The 23,851-nt window shown below is 37.4% G+C and overlaps 1 protein-coding gene across 5 annotated transcripts in view; it reads right to left on the bottom strand.

The window, feature by feature from the left end:
* Positions 1 to 23,851, bottom strand: part of Mbnl3 (muscleblind like splicing regulator 3) — a 94,116-nt gene that overhangs the window by 40,103 nt on the left and 30,162 nt on the right. For 2 of the 5 annotated variants that reach the window (XM_028764991.1, XM_028764990.1), the window contains exon 2: positions 13,184 to 13,430. The exons of the other annotated variants lie outside the window; for them this stretch is intronic. In XM_028764991.1, coding sequence (XP_028620824.1) covers positions 13,184 to 13,360 — 177 coding nt within the window. In that variant the 5' untranslated portion in view covers positions 13,361 to 13,430. The remainder of the gene's footprint in view (positions 1 to 13,183; positions 13,431 to 23,851) is intronic. 5 annotated transcript variants of the gene reach the window in all.

Below are 23,851 nucleotides of genomic sequence, written 5' to 3'. Positions count from 1 at the left end.
TCGCCTCCACAATATTCCATGAGAAGTTTCTATATGATCCATCAAAATGAAGTTCTATGATATGTTTCTGCAGCACTGAAACATTACCTTGAATTGTTAAAATTTTTTTTTCTCTAAACTAAGGCCTTTCAAATATTTGTGTTCATCAGAATCATTAGGAGGGTTTCTTGAAAACAGAAGGCCAAGCCTGGCCTTTTGATTGTCTTCTTCAGCAAGTGTGGGACACAGCAAGAGAACTCATACCTCAAGTGCCCAGATAAAGGTAGTCTGTCACCGTACTTCTGTGAACCTCTGCTCTCAGGGAATACTGTTCCATTTATCAAACACTAGATTTACCTCTTTACCAGGCATCTTTTCCTGTTGCTGATAATTCTATTTCTAAAAGGCCACAGTGAAGAGTTGCCCATTTTTCCTCCATGACTCTGACATCAGTAATGGTGCTAGTAGTGATGTACACAGAAGCCAACGTAGATCACAAAAACGAAAGATGAGCCTTTTCAAAGTTACTAGGAAATGAATTCATTTTCTGATTACAAAAATAGGGCTATTAGTTATAATGGCAAGTAAGTACATGAGAGCCCTGGCTCCACGGTGAGTGTATTTGCTCTACAAGCTTTGCCAGAGTGTTTTTCTGAATGTTTGCTAAGGACTCAAATGGAACTGAAAAAAAAAAAAAAGACCTCCCCCAACCCCCAAGTTCGCCTTAAATTCATACCTTCACTGGCTGCAGAAGCCCTAGTCATTTGAAAACATTACTCCTCCTCTTCATCCCCCAGAAACACATTTCTGGAAAATACGAGTTAAAAGCATTTGCTTGCTTTTACCTCAAAACAAACAACCCAATGCTGACTGCAGTGTCTCGATATGGATAATCTAAAGCCGAGGATCAGCAGATTCCTAACTTTCAAAGCAAGTACTAGATACAAAGTTCATCTGTAACCTTGGCGACACAAAGATCCTGAGAGCTCCCTGGCTGGCCAGTCTAGCTGAAACTGCTAGCTTCTTGTTCAAGGAAAGACCCTGTCTCCAGGCGATAAGCCAGAGAGAGCTAGAGAAAGACATCTAAAGTCCACTTCTGTCTCTGCATGTGCATACATGGGAATATTTATATGCATGCACTATACACACAAGCACACACATGCACTCGTGCATGTACACAGACACACACACAGACACACACACACACACACAGACACACACACAGGCGCGCGCGCGCGCACACACACACACACACACACACACACACACACACCATCCCCTTGCTTACATAGTGCTGGGTAAAGTACTAAGAGCCTTACACATGCTATATGCTATGGCTGTGCTACATTCTCAGTCTCCCTCTTTCACACAATGAAGAAAATACCAACACCCATTTGACAAGTTGCATGTATTTTTCTTTTGCCATTCTATATTAAGATTAGTTGCAGTTGCACTTACTGCACTTCTTCACTTTTACTTTAGACTGAAAAATATTTGTACTCAATATATGGAACACAATATGACGTGATTTGTGTATAAATGAGATTGTATCACTGGAAACCAATTTTTAAACCAAGCTGTTTAGTTCTCAATACTGGAATGTTCACAATACGATAACATGTCTAAATGAAGCCAACTAGAAGCTTAACAAACTATATAAAAATGCATGGATTCTTCCCATACTTACCTGCTCTGTTTCGATTTATACTGCTACATTCTTCCAAAAGTTTTGAAAATGACTTTCAAGAAAGGTATTTTTCCAATAGGATCATTACATTAGGCCTGGAGAGTATGTTTGATGCAGTAGGGATGACAGGATGTTCTTTTAAGTTTTGATAATTATATCAAATATCCCAAATCTACAGTAAAGTTCATGACTGGGCCCCAAACGTAAGACAGAGCTTTCAGGTAACCGTAAGTAAATAGGAAAACGTATTGAATTGCATTGTTTTCTCCCTGATCAAGGAAATCATTCAATACTAAGCACTTGTCATGTAAGGTCAGTCTCATCTCTCTTCAAACTGTAGAGCCTCAGGAAAAGCAGAGAGGGCTCTAGGACTTGAAGCCTATTGAGGGGTTGGGAATACAGCAGAGATAGCAAAGGTGATCAGGATGACTTTGGGTAGCTGAGAAACAGGAAGAGCGAGTTTGATGGGGAGACTTGGGGTTTCACTGAGGTATCACTCATAACACAGAATAGATGTTATGAGCCATCAAAACAAGGCATAAAATTTGAAGAAAAGAGCCTTGATTCTTTTGGCAGGTCAGTTGTCCATTAGCACATTCAAATCGCAGTTATGGAAGTCATTGTCAAAGCTGACTTCACTTGAATGCTACTAAATACTTAAAATACTTCACTTATTTTCTTCTTTGTTGAAACATTTTAAAAAAATATTCCAGGAACTTGACTCTGTTGTCTGTCTGTTTTTTCTGTTGCTATTTTATGTTTATTGACAGGGTCTCATGTAGCCCAGGCTGGACAGGAACCGATAATACAGCCACAGAAGACTCTGAGCTTTTGATGCTTCTGTCTCCAACTACCAAATTCAGGGATCACAGACACTGGCTACCATGCTCATCTTATCTTTCCTGTTTTTGAAATAAAGCAGAGTCAGCTGCCTAAACTGGCTCATATCTGGATTACTGGGGATTTCACAGGGCTCAGAATATTCTCTTTTGAATACCGAACATTGCTATCCAGGAATGGTCATAAACATGGGGAGAGTGTTAAGAAATTGTACTGACTTAAAAAATTCAAAGGCATAACTCATATGCCTGCCTAGATACCTCCATAAAATTATATTTGCAAACCATGCTCAGTCTTTTCCTATTTCTTTTCAAAGCAGTGTCTTTTTACTAAATTGCAGTTATGTTTAAATTTTACCAGATTATTACAAAAATTCTTTAAAATAATAGTTAATGGTAGCCTGACAGAAAAAGACTGAAGGTACCAATATAAGGAAAAAGTACACAAAATGCAACATTTATAGAATATCCAACAACATTTGAATAAAGAACAGGTCTTTGATTCTGAGGGATTGAATTTCATTTGCACAAATCTGCAGTTTACTAGCCTTCAAATCTAGGCTAAATGTCATTGAGTGAAGAAAGTTGGTGATAATTTCATAAAAGTTTCATCCATAAGATGTTTGTTTCACGAAAAAAATGTTTTTAGTTTAAAGGCACTATTATGTGCTAGTCACAAAAGGTTATAATAGTAAGACAGCACCTAATGCAAAACAAATAAAATAATAGAAAGAATAGGAGATCTTTACTAAAACTTCACTTAAAATTTGTTTTTGAGATGGGTATCAGTAGGTACCTTAGATTGATCTCAAACTCGTGATCCTTCTTTATCAAGCTCTCAGTGCTGGGACTGCAAGTGTGTGCCACTACAGTCTAAAATATGTGGGGTGTGTGTGTGTATTGTATATGTATGTGGTACATATGTACACAGGTTTGGAGGGATGTACACGTGTATGCAAGTATGTAGAGGGCAGAAATTGATGCTAAGTGGCCTCATGTATTGTGTGTGTGTGTGTGTTTAATGAAATGATCTTCACTGAATTTGGAATCCACCAACTATGGTAGGTTATCTGGGCAGCAAGGCCCAGAGATCACCCATTTTCCACCTCCAGTCCTGGGATTACAAGCACGTGTACTTGACTTTTTATGTGGGAGCTGGGCATCCCAACCAGGTCTTCATGCTTGCAAAGTAAGCACCTCCATCCCTCTATTCCCACTCCAATTTCTTTTTCTTTTTTTTTTTTTTTTGGTTTTTCGAGACAGGGTTTCTTGGTATAGCCCTGGCTGTCCTGGAACTCACTCTGTAGACCAGGCTGCCCTCGAACTCAGAGATCTGCCTGCCTCTGCCTCCCAAGTGTTGGGATTAAAGGCATGCGCTACCACCACCCGGCCCAATTTCCTTTAAACATTATTTCCTTATTTTTTGTGTATGGGAGTTTTGTCTGCATGTATGTCTGTGCAGCACATTTGTACCTGGTGCTTTACAGAGGACAGACAAGGGCGTCAGATCCCCTCGAACTGGAATTACAAATGGTTGTGAATGCTGGAAAATTGAACCCAGGTCCTTTGCAAGAGTAGCTAGTAATCTTATCTACAGAGAAATCCCACTAGAGCCCCAGCTTAAAAAATTTTCCTAAATGATTATCACTGAATATTATGTTAAAATATTAGTGTGATAAACCAAAGATATTTGGTCAAGTCTCCACTTTTAAAAGATTAAGTTACTGCAAATTAGTGCAAGCAATCTAATTTCCAATTGAACACATGACTTATGGGGCTACAACAAATTGATAAATGTACACCCAAATGGTTTCACCCTTGGCATTCTCTTACTGCTGCCATGACCTTATTCAAACACACACACACACACACACTCACACACACACACACACACACACACACACACACACACTTTAAAAAGTATCCTAGATTTCTCACAGCTACAAAATAAAGTCTAGAGTCCTAACTCTGTACTGTCTCCGTGTTTGCTGAAGACAATCCAGAGCCCTATGCATGCTAGGCAAGCCCTCAACCATAGAGTCACATTCTCCACTTGGCTCACTGAATTTTAAGCCTAGTCTTCTCCAATGTAAGCTCTATGCTCCAGCCTGTCCAAACTTAACACTCAGACGCTGGCATCCCCCTCTGACTTTGCTTAGCTTATCCTTTCTGCCTGGAATATCTGCCTATCCCTTCTTCAAAGAATACTTCAAACACCACTTCTTACGTGTCTGTGTCTTTAACCTCTACACCTGGACACAATCCCAGTCCTGTCTTTCCTGTGGATTCTTTTAACTCTGAGACAATACATGGCTTATGAGACACGACAGAGCCAACTAATACTAAGAGATCAAGTAGGAGTTACGTCTTCCATAATTTTATATTCTGAGCCCAATCGGTGTCTAATAAGTAAGATGTTTCAATAAACGTTTGTTAAACAAATCATGTCTTTGGGAATTGAATTCATATAGAACTTCTATATAACAGGACTTTCAGCATTAAACAACCCCTGACATTTATACAAATTCTGGTAAAAAACCACAAATAGTACTCCAAAGTACCTGCCGGTAGATTGAAAACATCCATGGTTTTCATGTTTTTGTTACATTTAAGACTGATTTTGTTTCAAAAGATTTTCTTTGTTTGATTGATTGATTTTTCTGTGCTGGAGATAGAACTTAGGTCCGCCATGTGTGAAACATGAGCCTTACTGCTGAGCTGCGCCCCAGCCCTTTGAAGGTACTTCCATATAAGGTCTTGTTTTTTAAAAATGAAGAAACCAAGAAATTGCAAAAACTACAAACTATGCTATCTGAGAAGCTAGAAAAATGTAAGATTATGTAAGTGATGAGCATAAACATTCACAAAAAAACCCCTAACTTCTGCCATTTGGTATTTTGAAATCTTTGAAGCAAGAACAGTGTTCCTGAAGATGTTAGGAATCCTCAAATTGTTATGTCAGTGTTACTATCATTCACAAATTGGTCCATGGACAAAGGTGTGAGGACAATGTGACAATGTAGTCTTAATCTCATCTCTGGGTAAAAGATTACAGACAGTACAATGCTGTCCACACCATAAACCAAAGCTTGATAAAGAGTGTGAAGTCACAGAGGAAAATGTCATCTGAAGCCCTAAACAGGGCTGCACACCTGTATTTCCAGCATTTAGAAAGCCTAAGAAAGGAGGGCCCAGACGTAGAGGCCACTCAGAGATATCCAGTGAGACTCAAAAACAAAGCACAAAATATCCAGTGAGTCACAAAACAAAGCAATAGAAAACATGGGCTACAAAAACAGCTCACCCGTAGAGCTGGTAGCTAGCAAAGCACTTGGCCTTTCAATTCCATTCCGTGCAATGCAAAAAGGCAACAACATATTCTGTACATTTTTGTATGTACAAGATTTAGAATATCACTACTATGTAGTTTGTCGGCAAATTGTGGCTGGCACACAAGATATCTCTTGACTTGGGGAATGTGTTGTATTTAACACAGATATATTACTATGGGCTCTACACTTTCAAATTTAGGGACAGTCTTCGCAGTTTGGAAACCACTCTCACTGTCTATGTTTACCCAGAAGAATATGGGCAGGATCAAAGGTTAATTTTTATATCAACTTCTAGTGTGTCAAAAATCAATTTCAGCGGGAAATAATATACATTTATGATAGAAAACACTCAGTTGAAGGCATATATACATTTAATAAATGCTTTTGACAAAGTCATAGCTGAAAAACTATTTCTAATGATGTATCCTATAGCCATATGTTCTTTAACCAGATACCAAATTATGCATGAAAGTAAATAAATAATACCACACAAGTGTATCATAAAATATATAATATTTAGTCTATTTCTAGTGACCATGTAGTTAATTCCAGATAGGGGAGATCGTTTAGAAAACAAAACATGGACAAAATGGAATCATTTACTGAATTTTAAAGAGAGCAATATCAAGACAACAAAAAGCAGAACTTAAATATACGTGTAATTACATCTGGCAGTAAACTTGACCTTGGGTAAAGTAGCTGTCAGTATAGGAATAAAAACACTAAAACATACCAGGCATGCTGGCCACTCCTTTAATTCCATCACTCAGGAGGCAGAGACAGTGGATTTCTGTGAGTTCCAGAAGAGCCTGGTCTATACTGTGAGTTCCAGGACAGCCAGGGATACATAGAAAGAACCTCTCTAAAATTAATTAATTAGTTAATCAAATGAATTAATAATAACAAAAGAAAAACCAAACAATGCCACAACGTCAAAGAGGATTAAAAATCCAGATTATACAACACTAATCGCTAAAACAAAATTTAAAAACCCAAACAATGTTTGTATAGCTTAATACACACAGGAAAATGAAAAGATGATGACATCACACATCTATGACTCCTCTGAAACATGTATGTCTGTAAGCTGAAAATTAAATGACATGGGATTTAGAGAAAGGGTCACTTTAAGGATGGTATAGGCAGAAAGTATATCATTTGGGGGAAAACAAGCAGTCAGTAAATGATATTCTGGGTACAATGCCATTTTCCTAAATAAACTACCTGAAAGTTCTAAATGTACATAAGTACCTGGTACCCACAGTTCACAAAAATATGGTTTAGAAAAGGACAGTATTTTCAATGACTTCATATAGCTATGCTAACAGAGACAAAATTATTTCTATATTGCCCTAACATGGAAGAGTTTCTTCATAACTGAGAAGCTGACATATAATACAGTTTAATTTCAGATTTTCAAGTGTCTCTTATCACATGGGAATGGTATAATCAAAAGTGCAATTAGCAAATACATTCCTGGCCCTATCCTGAGTTATATATCACCAGGTGCCCAATTACAATTTGGCTGCAAAGTGGGAGAGAAATGACTTTTAACTATAGTCCTATAAAACAACATTTTAAGTAAAGTCAATTAGAGTTGAAGGTTTTTTTTTTTTCACTCCATTCTGAGGCTAAACAGCACTATATTATTTCCAGGTGATCGGTGACAGATATCACCAGCTAGTCAGTGCACTTTACTAGTAAGTACATAACAACATCAGAGAGTATTAGGAAAAATCAGCCACCAATCTGATTAACTAACCTAACAATGCAGGGTTTGAGAAAAAGAATGGACCGAGACAACTCAGGGTTCTGATGCTTGGGAATTGAGAAAACTATCAGCATAATGTTAGATAACATTGTAAACAACAGTATCTCCTTTCTACTCTCCATTAGTGGAACAAACAGTATAAATGATTAACAATAAGAGTATTAGTTACGCATTATGGCTCATATCAGTAATCTCAGCACTTGGGAGACTGAGTCAGGAGAATTGTCCAGAATTAGAGACTAATCTTAGCTGCTTCTAAGATCCTGTTTTAACATATAACTCCAGAAAAAGAGCTAAGAATGAACCATAAACTTTAATTTAAATACCCTTTTGATATTTTCTCCATTTTTCCTCTCAATTGTAGTAAAGACACAAGTTATCAAGCTCTTCTGATAACTTTGTAGTGATCTTGGGAAATTAACTTTCTCTTAGTAATTCTTCAACTTCCTTATATATAAATGGTAAAGGTTTTTAATTGAATAGTCTTTCAGTAGCCAAAATCCCTCATTTCCTAGTTTTGTTTTAAATTCTATGGACACAAAACTTCTTTAAACTAATCATCTGAACTGCTAAGCCTCTGGGAACCAGTTGGAGAAACTGAAGTCAAGTCCCTTCCTTAGGAGTTTTGCTTAGTGCTCATTCTCTGGTTTGGATGATTATATTATAAGTGGGCTGTAAGCCGCCGACGCTTAGGGGAATCTGCTGAAGAGAATACAGGCAATGCTTCTATTATTTTTGCAACTTCTCTCTAAATCTAAATTTATTTCAAATAAAAAGTTCAAAGAAGGTGAGGATGTTTGAGTGCTAATCAAGAATCCATTTTTCTTCAAACGAGATTTAAAAATTTTTTTTCTCGTCTTTTTTTTTAATTGGATATTTTCTTTACATTTCAGATGTTATCCCCTTTCCTCATTTCCCCTACCCAGAAACCCCTATCCCCCCTTCTCCTGCTTCTATGAGGATGTGCCCCCACCTACCCTCCCACCCACTCCCACCTTCCTCGAAAGCCTATATAAATGAAGGCTTATTCCTTGTTAAGGGCAATATCCAAGATATTTTTAAGTAAAACATTATTTTTCAAGACCAGCAGAAAGACAGGCTTTATAGTGCAACCAAACCTGGAGCTCATAAATGGTACTATATCTTGTGAAATCCTTGGGGTTATGCTAAGAGTCTGACGTCTGGTCAGATGTACCTAAGCAAATGTGCACGAGCAAATATACAACCAAAATAGTCTCTTATTGTATGGGGCTGGAGATTGGACTCAGGGCCTTGACTCTGCTGGGCAAACAACCACTATGCTACAGCCTCAGCTCCCAAATACTTAAGTTTTAAGCTACTGAGAACTGCTGTCATTAGTGGCTCTAAATATAGAACATACGGATCCTAGGGTCAATTATTACCCACAAGCATATTTATACATATTTTATTTTTCATAGTATCATTGTGCTTAATGTTGGATTACCATTATTTAGAGGTCTTTTATGTACATTAGTCTCCCAGTTCTGTCACTTAAGAATATATATGGATTAACATAATTATCCTCTGACTATGACTGCTCTTATGGCTTAACTAGCAAGTAGTTGTTACAAAACCAGTCAAAGTACTGACTATGACAGGTAGATATGAGCACTGTCAATGTGCTATAATGCAATGCTTGTTGCCTTTATGTATTTGCAGTATAGCAGGTAGATGATCGAGAATAGAGTGGGAGGTTGAAGATAGACCTGATTTTTTCTTCTTTTTTTGGTTTTTCGAGACAGGGTTTCTCTGTATAGCCCCGGCTGTCCTGGAACTCACTCTGGTCTAGTCCTGGAACTCACTCTGTAGACCAGGCTGGCCTCGAACTCAGAAATCCGCCTGCGACTGCCTCCCAAGTGCTGGGATTAAAGGCGTGCGCCACCACTGCCCGGCTAGACCTGATATTTTTGATGCAAAGTAAGCAGGTGGCTAGGAAAATAATCACAAGCATATGATCTTTTGTTAAATCTGTGGGTAATTCGTTCTAAATGCCAATCTAAATCAATGACCACACGGAATACCAAGGAATCAGTATAGAATGGGTTAACCAATGCCAAAGGGAAGTTTGAAAGAAATGTACTAAGAAGACAAGGCAACTGAGTCAAAAACAGCTGCATGCTAACAAGACAGGAGACTCTTCTGTGTAGCTGAGAATTCATTTACAGGCACCACAGACTGGATTCCTATCTGGATATGGTGCAGCGTTCGTTCATGTAGTTAATGGTGCAGCCCTTCAGCACAATGCACAATCAATCCACTCTGATTACCCTTCCTATTCTCATGACCTCCCTTCATTATGACGGGAGAATAGGACAGTGTCTATTATGCCTATAATGTAGGCAAAGAACCATCATCTGTTTAAGTAGCTAGTACTAATGGAACACACACACACATGCACGCGCACAGGACACGCATGCACACACACATATACACACTCATGCATGCGTGACTCAAAAAAAAAGAAAACAGCACACAGCCTACAAATCATCAAACGATTGCTTATTTAACCACTGATGAAAAAAACAGTACACAGATAAATTCAACGGTGCTTCAATTATACAAATTCAAGAGGAGCACCGAATGTGTCGGCAATAATTAAAGGCATGTTCTCTGTGTGTTGTGCATATGATAGGAGTACAATCAGCATAGGTCAATTACCTTGATCTCAGGATAGCTTTCATGCATATCTTGGATAAGAAGCAATACAAGAAAAAAAAAAGAAATACAAAGCTTTTATGCAGACATGAAACTGATGAATATGCTATTTAAATGGCAAATTAAGCAATTATATAAAAGGCTTTGTATATTTGAAATATTTAATTTTCATGAAAAGAAATTAAGACTGTAGGAATTATGTAAATCATCTTTATTTAGTCTGACTGGTCATCAAGATTTTAACACAATGCCCAGATTTAAGAGCAATGGATTCAGAAGAGAATACAGCATATGAAAATAGTTAAGTGATTCACTCTTATTATTGTCCTCAACGTGTTTACTTTATAGTAAGCATTCTTTTGCCTTTAATAGAAAATCTGACCTGAAGTCTATAAAGGATTATAGAGATGTGTGTCTGCATTATTCTATGATGCCTAGAAAGACAGAACCTAAAAAAAAATAAAAATAAAAAACAACAACAAAAAAGACAGAATCTTTACATCGTGATGAAGTCCCTATCAGAGTAAACCATAGAACACTGATATATGTAAACTGTAGAACTAAATTCACTCTCATCACAATGGATTTAGGCACACGAGCTTACAGCATTCAGTAATAAAATCTACCTAAATGGAACTCTTTTCAATAGCTCCTAGAGCAAACACTCCATTAATTGTAAGATGTTAACCTTATACTTGAGTCACTTTGTACGGAGACTTTTTGTTTCTTGTTTGTGTTGTCTCTTTGGAATCTCTGCAGACATTGTGAAGGTATTATGTATTTTTTAAAGACTAAGTAACTCAAGGTTTGAGAGACAAAGGAGCTGAAAGATCAGATTAGTGGGGCTGGAACTATATTCCAGATCTCCAGAGGCAAGATGAAAAAGGACCTAGTGCAATGCCTGGACTTGCATGTGCCCTGGGTGAAAGACGCCATGACGTTACTAGCTCAGTGATCTTTTCAGCCTCAATGCACAACCCAGCCCTGTTCTAATTAATAAACTGAAACTAATACAAAGAAAACGACTGTAGATACAGCATGAAGTAAAAACAATGAAGAAATGTCTTTTCTGAGACAGGATCTCACTATGTTGTCCTAGCTGGCCTGAAACTTGCTATGTAGACCAGGCTGGCTTTGAACTCAACATAGATTCACCTGCTTCTGCCCATTGAGTTCTGAGATAAAAAATGTGTGCCACCAGGCTTAGCCAAAAAAAAAAAAAATTAACCTTTTTAGTTATTAGATCTGCTTCAAATAAAAGCAGTTCAGAGATTTTGAATGTTAGTTCTACCCTTTGTTTTATCATAATGAGATTTCATTATTGAACTGGAATGGTCCACGATAAAAACTAGCAACCAAGATATTAGTAAAACTATGTAGGTTTAGGTTGAACACCTTTAATTTGAAAAACTAAAAAGCTCCAAAATCCAATGTTCTGAGCACCAATACAATGTCATAATTGGAAAATACCATACATAATCTCATTTTGCATTCAAACAATAGATGAACTAAAACACCACATTAAAATAACCTATGGGTCCTGTGTAGATTATATATAAAATATAAATGAATTTCCTGTTTCAAATTGAGTCCTATCTCAAGGAAATACATGAAAATAACTCCAAATCTGGAGATGAAAATGGCCCCAAATCTGAGGAACTCTGAAGTCTGAAGCACCTCTAGTCCCAATCATAAGAGTCATTCAGAGCAAGGCATTTGAAAATGTCTTCTGAGGAAAGCAGCACACAAAGAATGCACCTCTAATAGCCAACACAGCAGCAAGCAATGAAAATGTTAGTGGGGTGAAGTTGATCATTATGACAGTCATATAATATCACGAAATTTCTAAAAATTCTTGCTAAACCTATTTCATTTGCCTATAATTTCAAACTTCATTTCAAATTCATGAGAGCAAATCTATTAAACTAAGAATCCATTCGCAGTTTTTGCTTCTCTGGTGTAATTTGAATATTTTTTCCTTACATTAAGGTAACTATGAGTAAAACAGGAAAATAAATACATTCTCATGGTACACAATCATTTATGTCCTGCTGTATATAGAACCTCACCTGCCCTCATATTTTGCCATACTTAAGCTTGACAATCGTGGCAGTTAGACTTTGTTGATATTTACAAATTAGAAGTTTTCACTTGTGTGTTCAAGAAGAGACATTAGTGAAGTTAGTTGTATAATAATATAATAATCTTCATGAACAGTGAGGTTTCAACTTACATCCTCTGTCTGACTGGTGACTGGTCTTATATGGCATTTATATCTTACTAATATATAAAATAAGCTCGCTCTCGCTCTCTCCATATGTGTGTGTGTGTGTGTGTGTGTGTGTATGCGTATACTGATGCCTTCTTCTAACCTCCAGTGGGTACCATGCATGCACATGTTGTACATATATACAAGTAGGCAAAACATTCATAGATAAAACAAAATGAATAAATCTAATAATTTTTTAAAGTCTAAATTCTATATAGAAATAAAAATCCTATGAGGTGGTAAATTAGTCAGGTTGGTGGTAAATGCTTGCAAGCCCTGTACTCAGAAGGCAGAGGCAGAAGGGTTACTACAAATTCAAGGCTAGCCTGTTCTACATAGTAAGTTACAGACCAGACAGATACACATAGAGTACCTGCTTAAACCTCAGTTCTATAAAAATTCATGACTTTTCATTTTACAAGTAAATCTATCTTGGTAAGGTGACTTTAGTAAAATGAGCCTTCAACTGGCTTAGCTCGGCACACAGAAAAGGGTATAACTTGTCTGAAACCAAATAATACATAATTTTATAATGCTATTATTACTTTTATTCTTTTCTAGCACATCTTGTTTTCAAATGTCTAGAAATCAACACATTGAAGCAATTATGTGCATACACAGGGCACTCACCTTTAGTGAATCAAAACAGGCTACCACTCGGCCATTTTCCACATGGCAAACTCTTGGCGGATGGGCAAACCTGCACTCTGCGTCAGCTCGAGAGCAAGTTCCTCTCTGAAATTCTCTACAAACTTCTAAAGTCAGCCACTTGGTATCACGGATTAGAGCTACATTGACAGGTGTCATACTGAGAGCAAAGCGGCAATCAAGTGCACCCTCTTCAGAGAATAATATCACTGCAGATGATTCAAGGAATCTAAGGGAATCAGAACCAAACGTGAAGTGAGAACAGGTTGATTTCATGGAGTATTTGTTAGCACTTAGGTTCTAAATAAAGTCAAGTCTGATCTAGTCAAACACTAAAAGCCACTTAATAAGTCAACGTACCAGAATAACCAAAAATCAAATTAGAGACCAAGTCCTAAGAAGGCAACTAGAAAGGTTAAGATATTGAATACTATATTTTGTTCTTTTGCTGAATTTGCTCCAAATAACTGGCAGACATTCAAAAGAATCCTATGCTGTCTAGTTGATGGTTTCAATTATTCTTACAAAAAGCATATGTTGCTGGCTGCCCTTCAATTTGTGGATGGTCTCCGATCAAGGAGAGAAAAGTCTATCTCTTCAACTCTTTGCTCAGAGGAATAAGGTTGGGAGGATGTTACAATCTAAAAATATAGTTTTGCAAAATCAAGGGGAGGAAAAAATGACTAAGAAAACTGAGAATGAGAGAAAAAAATAAATGGGCAAGTTGCTGACAGTGAACTACAAGCAGGCAAGGTTGTGTAGGGGTGGGGGTGGGAAGCGTGTGTGGGGAGAAGGCTTGGAAAGAGAGCTCTAGAGTAGAATCCAAGCAGCAGAGTTTTCAGAAAAGGCACTTTTCAGAACCTGCAAGAAAAAAATAAATGAAATTAGCTAAACCACTACAATGCTTCCTTTCACACTCTAGATTCTGAAAGAAAAGTTGCTAGCTCATGTAAAACAGGAAGCAGCTACATACCGACACTGCAACTTAGTACAGTCAGCCATAACCAATAAAAGGGCGCTTCCCAGTGTAGCACAAAACTGGGCAACATCCCAGTCTCTTAAAAATGATTGTTTAGTTTGTTTAGTTTGTTCAGGGTATCCTGCATTTTGCTGTCCACTATGCAGAAAATAACATGACAGCCCCTTACTCATTAAATTTACTTGCATGTGTCATGGTTGTAGAGGCACCCCCAATCTATCTTTAAACTAATCTTATCATGGCCAATTGCAGCCTCTATTATTTGTCCTCATACCAAAACACAGGAATGCATGTAAACTTATATGAAGCATTCATGACACAACTAGCTGGACACTCACTTCTTACGAAGTGAAATGGGGGACGGAAATATAAAATGTGCTTTCAATTTGAGAACATTCCTTGAGCAGTTAGGATTGTTGTTCCACGGTGTATTTCCCAGGCTATTTATTAGTTTTTTATGAAAGGAAGATTTCAACACACACAGGTAGGTGAGATAGAACATGCTATTGAAGTATTATGTTAGGTATTAGGCAGCTTGAAGATTTGCGGTTAGCCCAGTGTCAACCAGCAACAGAAGCAAGCAACTCAGCTGAAAAGATACATGCAAAGTTAATTTGCCAATGATATGCCATGCGCACAACCTGTAGTAACAGCAAGACAGAAGTTAGCTGTAAGTAGCCAATAAAGCAACTACCTTGTTAATGGCATCCAAAGTGAACTTCAAACTCATGAAAATCCTTCACTACTTATTTTAACACAATCAATCCCTGATTGTTAGCCTTTTCCACAGTCCAGAGGAGATTCAACATCACTGGACTATTCAGTTACCATTGGGAAAGTAAAAGTCTAGTCAATGCAATTAAACTTATCTAGTCAATGGAAAACCATTTCTTTCCCTCCGACTTCCTTCAGATAATGTTTTCTAAAATGTATTGTAGGTGACTTTGTTTCCTTACAGCTTACTGAACTAAGTTGCCATTTGGCTAAAGACTTGGATTCACTGATGTCTTAGGAAGTATCTCTTTCAGGAACAAACTATTCTTAATTTTACTACTGCCACAGTGAATTTCCTAGTCCCCTTCTGGAAAACGTAATAGCTAACTGGGAACGTGGAATTACAATTAATTACTCAATAATGGGCCTGGGGGCATAGTGTGGGCTTTCAATAGAAGCCCCAGGACTACTCTTGCTGTTCGGGGTCCCCATCACATTGTGTTACACATACAGCCATGTTATAAAGGTTTAAAGTTGTCAGACAAACGGAAAAAATATGATGCCATGGTTATGACAAACTTAAGATTAGTTCCTCAACAAGTTAGTGTTATATAACCTAGCAATTCAATGCATCAGTGTGTTATTGAAAAATAGCTTGACATTCTGGCAATATTTACAGACATATTATTTACAAATCCTGGAACTCACTATGTCAACTATGCTGGCACTGAAATCACAAAGATCTGCCTGCCACTGCCTCGAAAATGCTGGGATAGGAATGAGCTACCACACCTGACAAACTGTGCACTTATAAACGAATAAATTGGACATTATGTGAAATAGTGCCTAATAAGGCTGTCACTTATCATGTATTTTTTAAGTGTAAAGAGGCACAGTAACAACAGCAACAACAAAAATATATAAGGGAAAAAAGCAACTCTACTAGTAATGGGATCGGCTACTCCACACTTTACCGTATTCCCCGTGGACATTACATCTCAGCACTGTTGGTTCCCTAAGGGAATTTTCAAGAGCAAGCCCAGCTCACATATTCTAAGTGGCTTAGTATATTATGGAAAGTACACTGTAAGGGTGTGCTCTGGAGCATGGAAATTTATATTCACATTTAATCCTGCAACTAAATCACATATGTGAAAGAAAAACAACCACCAAAAAAAGAGGAATATTTATAAGGGTCAAGGATTTGCTCTGAACATAAACAGCAAAGATCTGGAGAAAGACTATTCTACAGAGGCATATCATGTAGAAACACAGATATGAATTATAATTCTTAATTTTGAACTTACACAAATAAAAAAAAACCAACAGGAACTGGCTTCCAGTCATGCATTCTATGTAACATCAGGAGTGGGTGAGAGAACAGGGTTTTTGTTTTGTTTTGGTTTTGGTTTTATTGCCTATGACCTTGGATGGGATCCTGGCCAATTCCTCGATACAGTTCTAGCGAATACATGTCTTCCTTCCTTCAGGGTGAAAACATTTGGGGAGTTGACTCACAAGAAATGAGGTACAACAACAACAACAACAACAACAACAACAGGAGCTGGTGAGAATCTGAAGTTCTCTCATGCAGCTGTACTTGGAAAGACTATGCACCAAAGATAGGCTCTTCTTACATTCTTAAGATCATCTAGTTTGGGCAACAGTAAACTTTAGCCTTGCAACAGGAAGAGTTTGGCCTTTTCTGATTTAGAATCCTCCAATGCAGAGCATGAAATTACTGTGTTTGTTTGCTCTTTTCCACATGCTAGGATTGCATTGATCTTTGGATCTCTCAAAAAGATTGTAGTTTTTAGTTGTTGGATTTGTTCTCAAGTGCTAAGAATGGAACCCTAGGACTTTCTTATGTTATCTCAAAAATACTATAAACCATGAGTGATAACTGAAATATTCTGATGAAAGAAATGAAACTCATAAAGTTAAACCTCTTGTTTGACATTACTAAGCTGTGAGTGGTTAAACCATGACTTAAGGCAAGATCTTCTGACTCCAAGCCTTCTGCACAGATCTTGACAGAAGACATTTATCTCCTCTGGGAATCTCAAAAGAGGAAAGCTAGTCATTTTGTGCTATGGTTATGTTTCATTCACAGCATTCCATTCTTGCCTGGTGTGTATCATCCCTTTCATAATATCCCCAAGTTGTAGTGAAGCAACATGTACCAGTATCTGCGAGGTGCCAGGCACGGTTGACGAGACTGATAAGATCTCTGGCTTTGTGGAATTTCTTATGTTCATTTAGATAAAGAACTAATTTAAGATCCAGAAAACTGGAAAGATTATATTAGAGAGTTGGTGAAGGGCTGGAAGTAGACACTAAGTATTGTGAATTCAGCACACGTCTCTAATTCACCATGAATGGAACACCCAGGTACTATGACTTAATTAATACTCTTAAATCCACTCTTAAACACTTGCACAGAAGTGAGTCATAAAGAGAAATACTGGGGAATTATTCACACTAAGATTTACTGCTGCCTAGATCCCTCCTGGGGAGGAGGCTATTGCTCTCATCTTATAGATGGGAAAAATGGAGGTGAGGGAGGTTGAGTAACTTGCACAATGTCACACAGCTAAGTAGGTTATAGAGCTGAGGTTCAAGCCAGGCAGTCTGACTCCTTTTAAACCATATCAAAACACTGGGTCGTTATTATGGCAAAGAACACATTTTTTTCATTATTCTATCTGTCTGTCTGACATAACTTTGCTCTGTCCAATCCCCTGATATTAAAGAATATGGCTTCTCGGTTTTGTGCCTTTGTGTTTTGTCATCACGTATTGTTGTGCATCTAAGGACTCCTAGTTTGAAGGATACTAAGGTGGCATAGTAAGTTAACATTAGTCTATCAGCTGTACCTTGCTAGGAAGGAACTTCATTACGACCCAAGAATCAGAGTTCTGTCTACCTTTCTAGGTTTTGAAAGCACCAGGTCCCCTTCCCCCACATCCTTTCTTTCCCACTATCTTTGGTGGGTGGTGGGCTACAAAGGAGGTTAAAGTGTTTAAGAACCATCATCAAAAATAAGTTTTGAAAAAAATTAAAAAAAGAAAGCAATGGAACAATGAATTTGAGTATTTTCTCACAATTATAAACTTCAAAATAATGCTCATCCATAAGGCCACTAGGCAAAATATAAGGAGAGCATACAAATTTATTGCATATACAAAAAATTCACAAATAATTACATCTTTTGAAAAAGTACACTGTTTTTTAAAGATTCTTTTTATTTTTTATAAAAATTCTCTCCCTCTTCCTCCCTACTTGTCCCCCTCAAAGTATGAAGAACTACGTTCTGCTGATCTGATAGAAACAGGAAGTTATTCCAAAGGCGTGCAAGCTCACTACAAACAAGCACTATTGTCTCATTTTCCCTTATTCTCCAACCTCTCCTTTTCTCCACTCTGTGTCTCCAAGTCAGTACACAAAACAGAAGCACAGCCAAAGTCTACTATGTTCAAAGACCACAAAGATGCAATGTCTGAGGAGGCACTCCTTAAATTACTTTTAGAGCACTCCAGAATGAACCATGAATATAATGTTTTATTTCTTTCCATTTTAAGCCTCCCTTAACATCTGTATTACCTCTGAATTTCTTGTGGCCATTTATTTTGGCTTTACAAATCTCCAACACACCTGCCATACACTGCTTGAATTGGCAGGCTGACAAGATTTAAAAGCCTCCATGGTTTCAAATTTGCTTCAGGTCCTTTGTTTTGGTTACTGGCTCAATAGTGCACCCTTTAGGGCACATGGGAAATGCCTAGCATGGCAGATGGAGAACAGGATTTCAACAAGTATCCTAGAGAACACTCAAGTCTTCTGTTCAGAGAAAGGAGACCATAAAAGGAAGGATACTTCATCCATGTGAAGAACATTTTCAAAGATTGCTTTCAACCTTTGTTGAAGTTTTCCACAGTAGCCCTAGGTTAACAAAAATCACATACCTTTTTTTGCCAAATAGCAGTTAAGTCTAGTTATTGCTTCACAAACCTATTAAACGACCTACCTCAGTTTACATCTATAGTCATGGAAGAGAAAATAGATGCAATGATTTCTTTTGATCATTACTGTTTTAACAGGTGACTCTCATTTTGTCAAATGGGCTCATCTTTATATGAAATTTTTATACATTAAAACATTTACTTATTCATTAGTGTCTGTGCACATGCATGTAAATGTGTTATAACCCACATGTGAAGGTCAGAAGAAAAGTTCTGGAAGCTGATCAATATCAGAGTATCAAGCTTGCATGGCAAGTGGTTTAAACCCACTGAGTTATCTCACCAATACTCAATTTTAAAAATCTCATTGTCTATAATGAAGAACCCTTTTTTAAAAAATGTAGTTAAATTTCCACTGGCATTTTTCAAAATTCAAAGCAATAATAAAAAACTATCAAATAGTGTTTATTTTCCTTTGAATATTTATAAACAGCCCAAGTACTTTGCTAACTCTCTTTTGTTTTGCAGTACTGAGGCCTAAAGTCAGGTCCTCTGACATGCTGTTAGGTGTGCCACCATGAACTACATTAGCTCTGGTCAAAAATGATAATGTGTCAACGAGGTAAACTGAGGTAGTATATAGTGATTCAGCAGCATAAAGAGATCCATCACTACACTTAGGAAGCATGCAGTAGGGGCTTCTCTACCTGAATTCATCGCAGCCTTAACAGCAAATGAATGTAGTCTCGCAGTCTCAATAGTTAGCATCCCTTCTGTATTAGTAGCAGTTATGAAAACAACAGTCAAATAACAGAAAACATACTGTGGCTAAAAATATTGGTAGAGTCCCTCATTTCAAAAAGGTACCCTCATTTCAAAGACCAGAGCTGAAGTTTGTAGTAGGCATGAATGGAGAATGCTGTGGAAAGGAATTCTGTGGAAATGTCTATACAAGAGAGCTGACCCTTGTGTCTGAAGTTACTGCTTCTAGAGGCTTCATATCACACATCTGAGGAAAAGATGTGCCTATAAATCAGTCGTTTAGAATTCATGTCGAGGGGAACAATGGCTGCTTTAGGAAAGAATGGAGAATGAAACACGGGGAGCACAAACTGAATAGAATATTAAGTTCTCTATCTCTGTCTTCAGTCAAGCTTAAGGCTGTCTTCCTCCCAAGGCTCCTAAAATAGGAATTTGATCTGTTCTTCCTATTCCAGAGTGATTTATACTAGATTGGCAAAACCAGTTTTTTATAGAAAATTTCTTTATGGAAAAATTTTGAACTTTAAATATTCTGGCTTTTAATCACTGTTTAGTGAAATGTTTCATAAGTAGTCAATGGACTTGCTAATGCTAAACAAAGCTGTGTGACTACAATACACTCATAATAAAATCGGTCAGCCTAGATGGGACAAGTTGTCTTCTAACTTCCAAGGTCAATTTCAACAAGCCCCAAAGGAAAGATTTACAGACCTCCACAACACAGGAAAGCTAATAAGTAAAAGAGTGTTCAAGATTTGATTTTTATTATGGGGGTGGGGGTGTACATGTGAGTACAGTGCCCCCAGAAGCCAGAAGAGGGAGTCAGAGGCCAGAAGAAGGAGTTGGATCTCCTGGCGCTAGAGTTTAAGGGCAGGATACGGAACTCAACTCTCCATCTTCCAGAAGAGCAGTATGTGCTCTTAATGGCTGAACCATCTCCCTTGTCCCTTAAAGGGTTTAACACTATGAGGTTGGAAAGCAACATCTGAACTCTGTCATTTAAATAGTCTTTCAAGGAAAAACAGTTTTCTAGGTCTGGGTATATGGTTCAGTGGTAGAGTACTTTGCCAGGCACGTATGAGGACCGGGATCATCTCCAGCATTAGAAGGAAAGGAGAGAGGGGAAAAGAAAAAAAAAAAAACAACAGGTAAGCAACAACAAAACAGTTCTATGAACTTTATCAGTTTCTGCTCCCATTTGTCTCAGTAGTTTGGGAAATAACTTTTGTGCCTATATTTGTAAGGCATGTTAATTAAACTCAGACTTCTGGTTTAAACAAGAGACGTGGGAAATTAAGTACCTGTCAAATATTTAAAATGCTCCAAAGAACTTTAAACAGGCACCCAGGAGTTATCAGAGTCACTGAGAGATTAAGTAACCTATTAATCACTACAACCTTGAACAGAGACTCAAAAAAAGTTCATCTCCTGGGCTGAGATACCTGAAACTTTTGATGTCCAAATGAAGAACTGGCAATCTAATTTCATCATCTATGTTACGTTGGCCGTCTGTGGTCCAAACAGGTGGGTGTACTCGATTGTCCTGGTTCATTTGGTTTCACTAACAAATGAGATCTGTGTTGGAGCTTAATGCCTGGCATTGGAGGAATTTTCACCTACTGCTGACAACCAAAACAAACAAACAAAAACAAAAAAAAACCAGAAACCAAAAACCAAAAACAACAACAACAAACGGATCCTCAGCAGCTTTGAATCCCCACAGGAAAGGCAACCCCTTCCTTCTACATTATAAGGTAGGTCTATGACTTATAATGTCAGTGCAATTTCACTGACTGCTTCCATTTCATTCTATACTCTCCCCAAATCTGAAGATCTGGTATATTTCATATTTCCAGTGTACTCTTATTTGTTAGAATTCACTTTTTACTACTACATTTCTGGTCAGGAATATAAAATGTTTCTATATTAACCTTTAATCAAGTAGGGTACTGGAAACTGTATTGACTAAAAATTCCAAAAGTGAGTTTAGGATTCACAAAATAGTAAAAAAAACAAAAAACAAACAAACAAACAAAAAAACAAAAAACACCTGAGGATTATTTTGCCCAGCATTCTACCACGCATGCAAAAGCTGGTATCTTAAATAGTTTTTATTTGTAGTTGTTGATAGTAGTTAACGTTGAGGAAATGTCTTAGGGGGTAAAGTGCCTGCCTTGTAACATGAGGACCATAACTATGATCCTTATCTACACAGAGTTGAAGAAGTAGCACAGATGGAGGGAACTGGGTCTGAGACAGGAGGGTCTCCAGAGCTATTTGGTCAGCCAGCATAGCCAACTAGTCAAAGTGATCAGGAAGAGACACCAGATCTCTAGCTCTGTCTCCCACATGAATATATACACGTACACATGCACGTACCCACACAAACACGTGCATTACATGCACACGCAATGACATAAAAATAAGAATAGTTCACACTTACGTAACTCTTATTTTGTGCCAGACAAGATGCTATTATTAATTTATAGTCACTAGCTTGATTAATTATCTCCAATACTTTCTAAAATGTGTACTGTTGAGAAGTAATACTAAAGTTTAACTTAAAAGCACAATCTCTCAGAAATTTAAATTCTAGACTTTGCATTAAATAGTTGCATTGAGTTTCCCAACATTTCAGTTTCTCAAAAACCATGAGAGTGTCATGGACACCAAAAATAACCTCCAAATTTTTAATTTTCTTCTTAGTTCATGTAATCACAGTATGAAAGCACATTATTCACTGGAATCCAGAGGGTTCTGATTGCTTGTAGTTTGGAGGGCCTATCTTCTCATGCATAGCTAGCAAATATGTTTGAAAATGCGTCACACAATGGGCTTTAAAATCACAATCAAGAGAACATGTGGTCTAGAAATCTGGTATCCAGCTGGAGAGCGGAAGCATAATAGCCTTTGGGCCTAGTAAATCTCTTTCTCAGTAACAAAATTTATTGACCTCAAAATAGCTATCCAAACCAAACTGAACACTTTGAACCAAACTTATGGAATTATGAAAAAAACTATAAAGTTATAATATTCCAACAAGGTTGTCAGTACCTTGAAAAACTCAACTCATTTTGTTGCTAACCACTTAACTTTCTATATTTAAACCTGGAATATGTGGATCATTCAGAGAGGGAAAAAAAAGATTCTGACACTTGTGGAGAAAAACTAAGTAAGACCATTCAAAGAAAGCAGGCACCTGAAACTCAAGGTGCTGGAAGGATAGCTCAGTGGTCAAGAGTACTGGCTGATTTCCAGAGATCCCAGCACCTACGTGGCAACTCAAAATCATCTATAAGTCCAGTCCCAGGGGATTCAATGACATCTCTGGACTCCACAGGCATTACACACATGTGGTGCACAGACATGCTTGTACAAAAAACACCCATACGCATTAAATAAACAAATAAATAAATGTAAAATACATACAAAGAAAATAAAGCTCAAAAGAAATGTTGAAATTGAACCAGTTAGAGTGCCAATGAGTAAGGACAGGCATATAGATTACAAAGTATCTTTAAAATTTTATGTATATGAAAGACATGAATATGGGAAAAAGCATTTGTACAGAGAAACCAGTCTGACAGTGCTGGAAAGTGAGAGTAATTAAAAAGTATCTAAACATGTATAAAAGTGTTTTAAAATTGTATTAAATTAAAAATGTATAAAAAATATTTTTTAAAAAAATCACAGATAAACTGCCATAAATTAAATCAGTATAAGTGGTGAGGACAAAAGATGTTAAGAGGGTCTTAAATAAAATAGTAAATTAAATGGAGGATTTACATTTATGTGGAGGTGAGGGGAATATCTAACAAATCAGATAAAAACCCATACTTAAGCTACCATGCTTCACGATTTTACAATAGTGTATGCAGGGGATATAGGGGTAATAAGGAAATTAAGGTTACCATTACATAGCATCTACACTACTAAGTACTAAATGAGCTAAGTGAGTAAATTTGACAGCTATACAATATATACATGAATAAAAATGGCTAATTCTTTTTAATGGAACAGCATAGTCCCACAAAAGATGAGAAAGGACTGAGCCATGATAATAACACTTTGGAAGTTTTATTCTAGCACTTTGGAAGTAGAGACAGGTGGATTCTGTGAGAGTTCAAGGTGATCCTGGTCTACATAAGAGTCTTCCAGGCCAGCTAAGGCTACATAGCGAGACCTTGTCTCAACACAAAGAAAGAGGGGAGAGAGAGAGAGGGGGAGGGAGGG

The sequence above is a fragment of the Grammomys surdaster genome, unplaced genomic scaffold (assembly GCF_004785775.1).
Source record: "Grammomys surdaster isolate TR1022 unplaced genomic scaffold, NIH_TR_1.0 147, whole genome shotgun sequence".
Classification (NCBI taxonomy): Eukaryota; Metazoa; Chordata; class Mammalia; order Rodentia; family Muridae; genus Grammomys; species Grammomys surdaster.
Note: the sequence above shows the minus strand (reverse complement) of the source record. Positions and strands in the feature narration are given on the sequence as shown.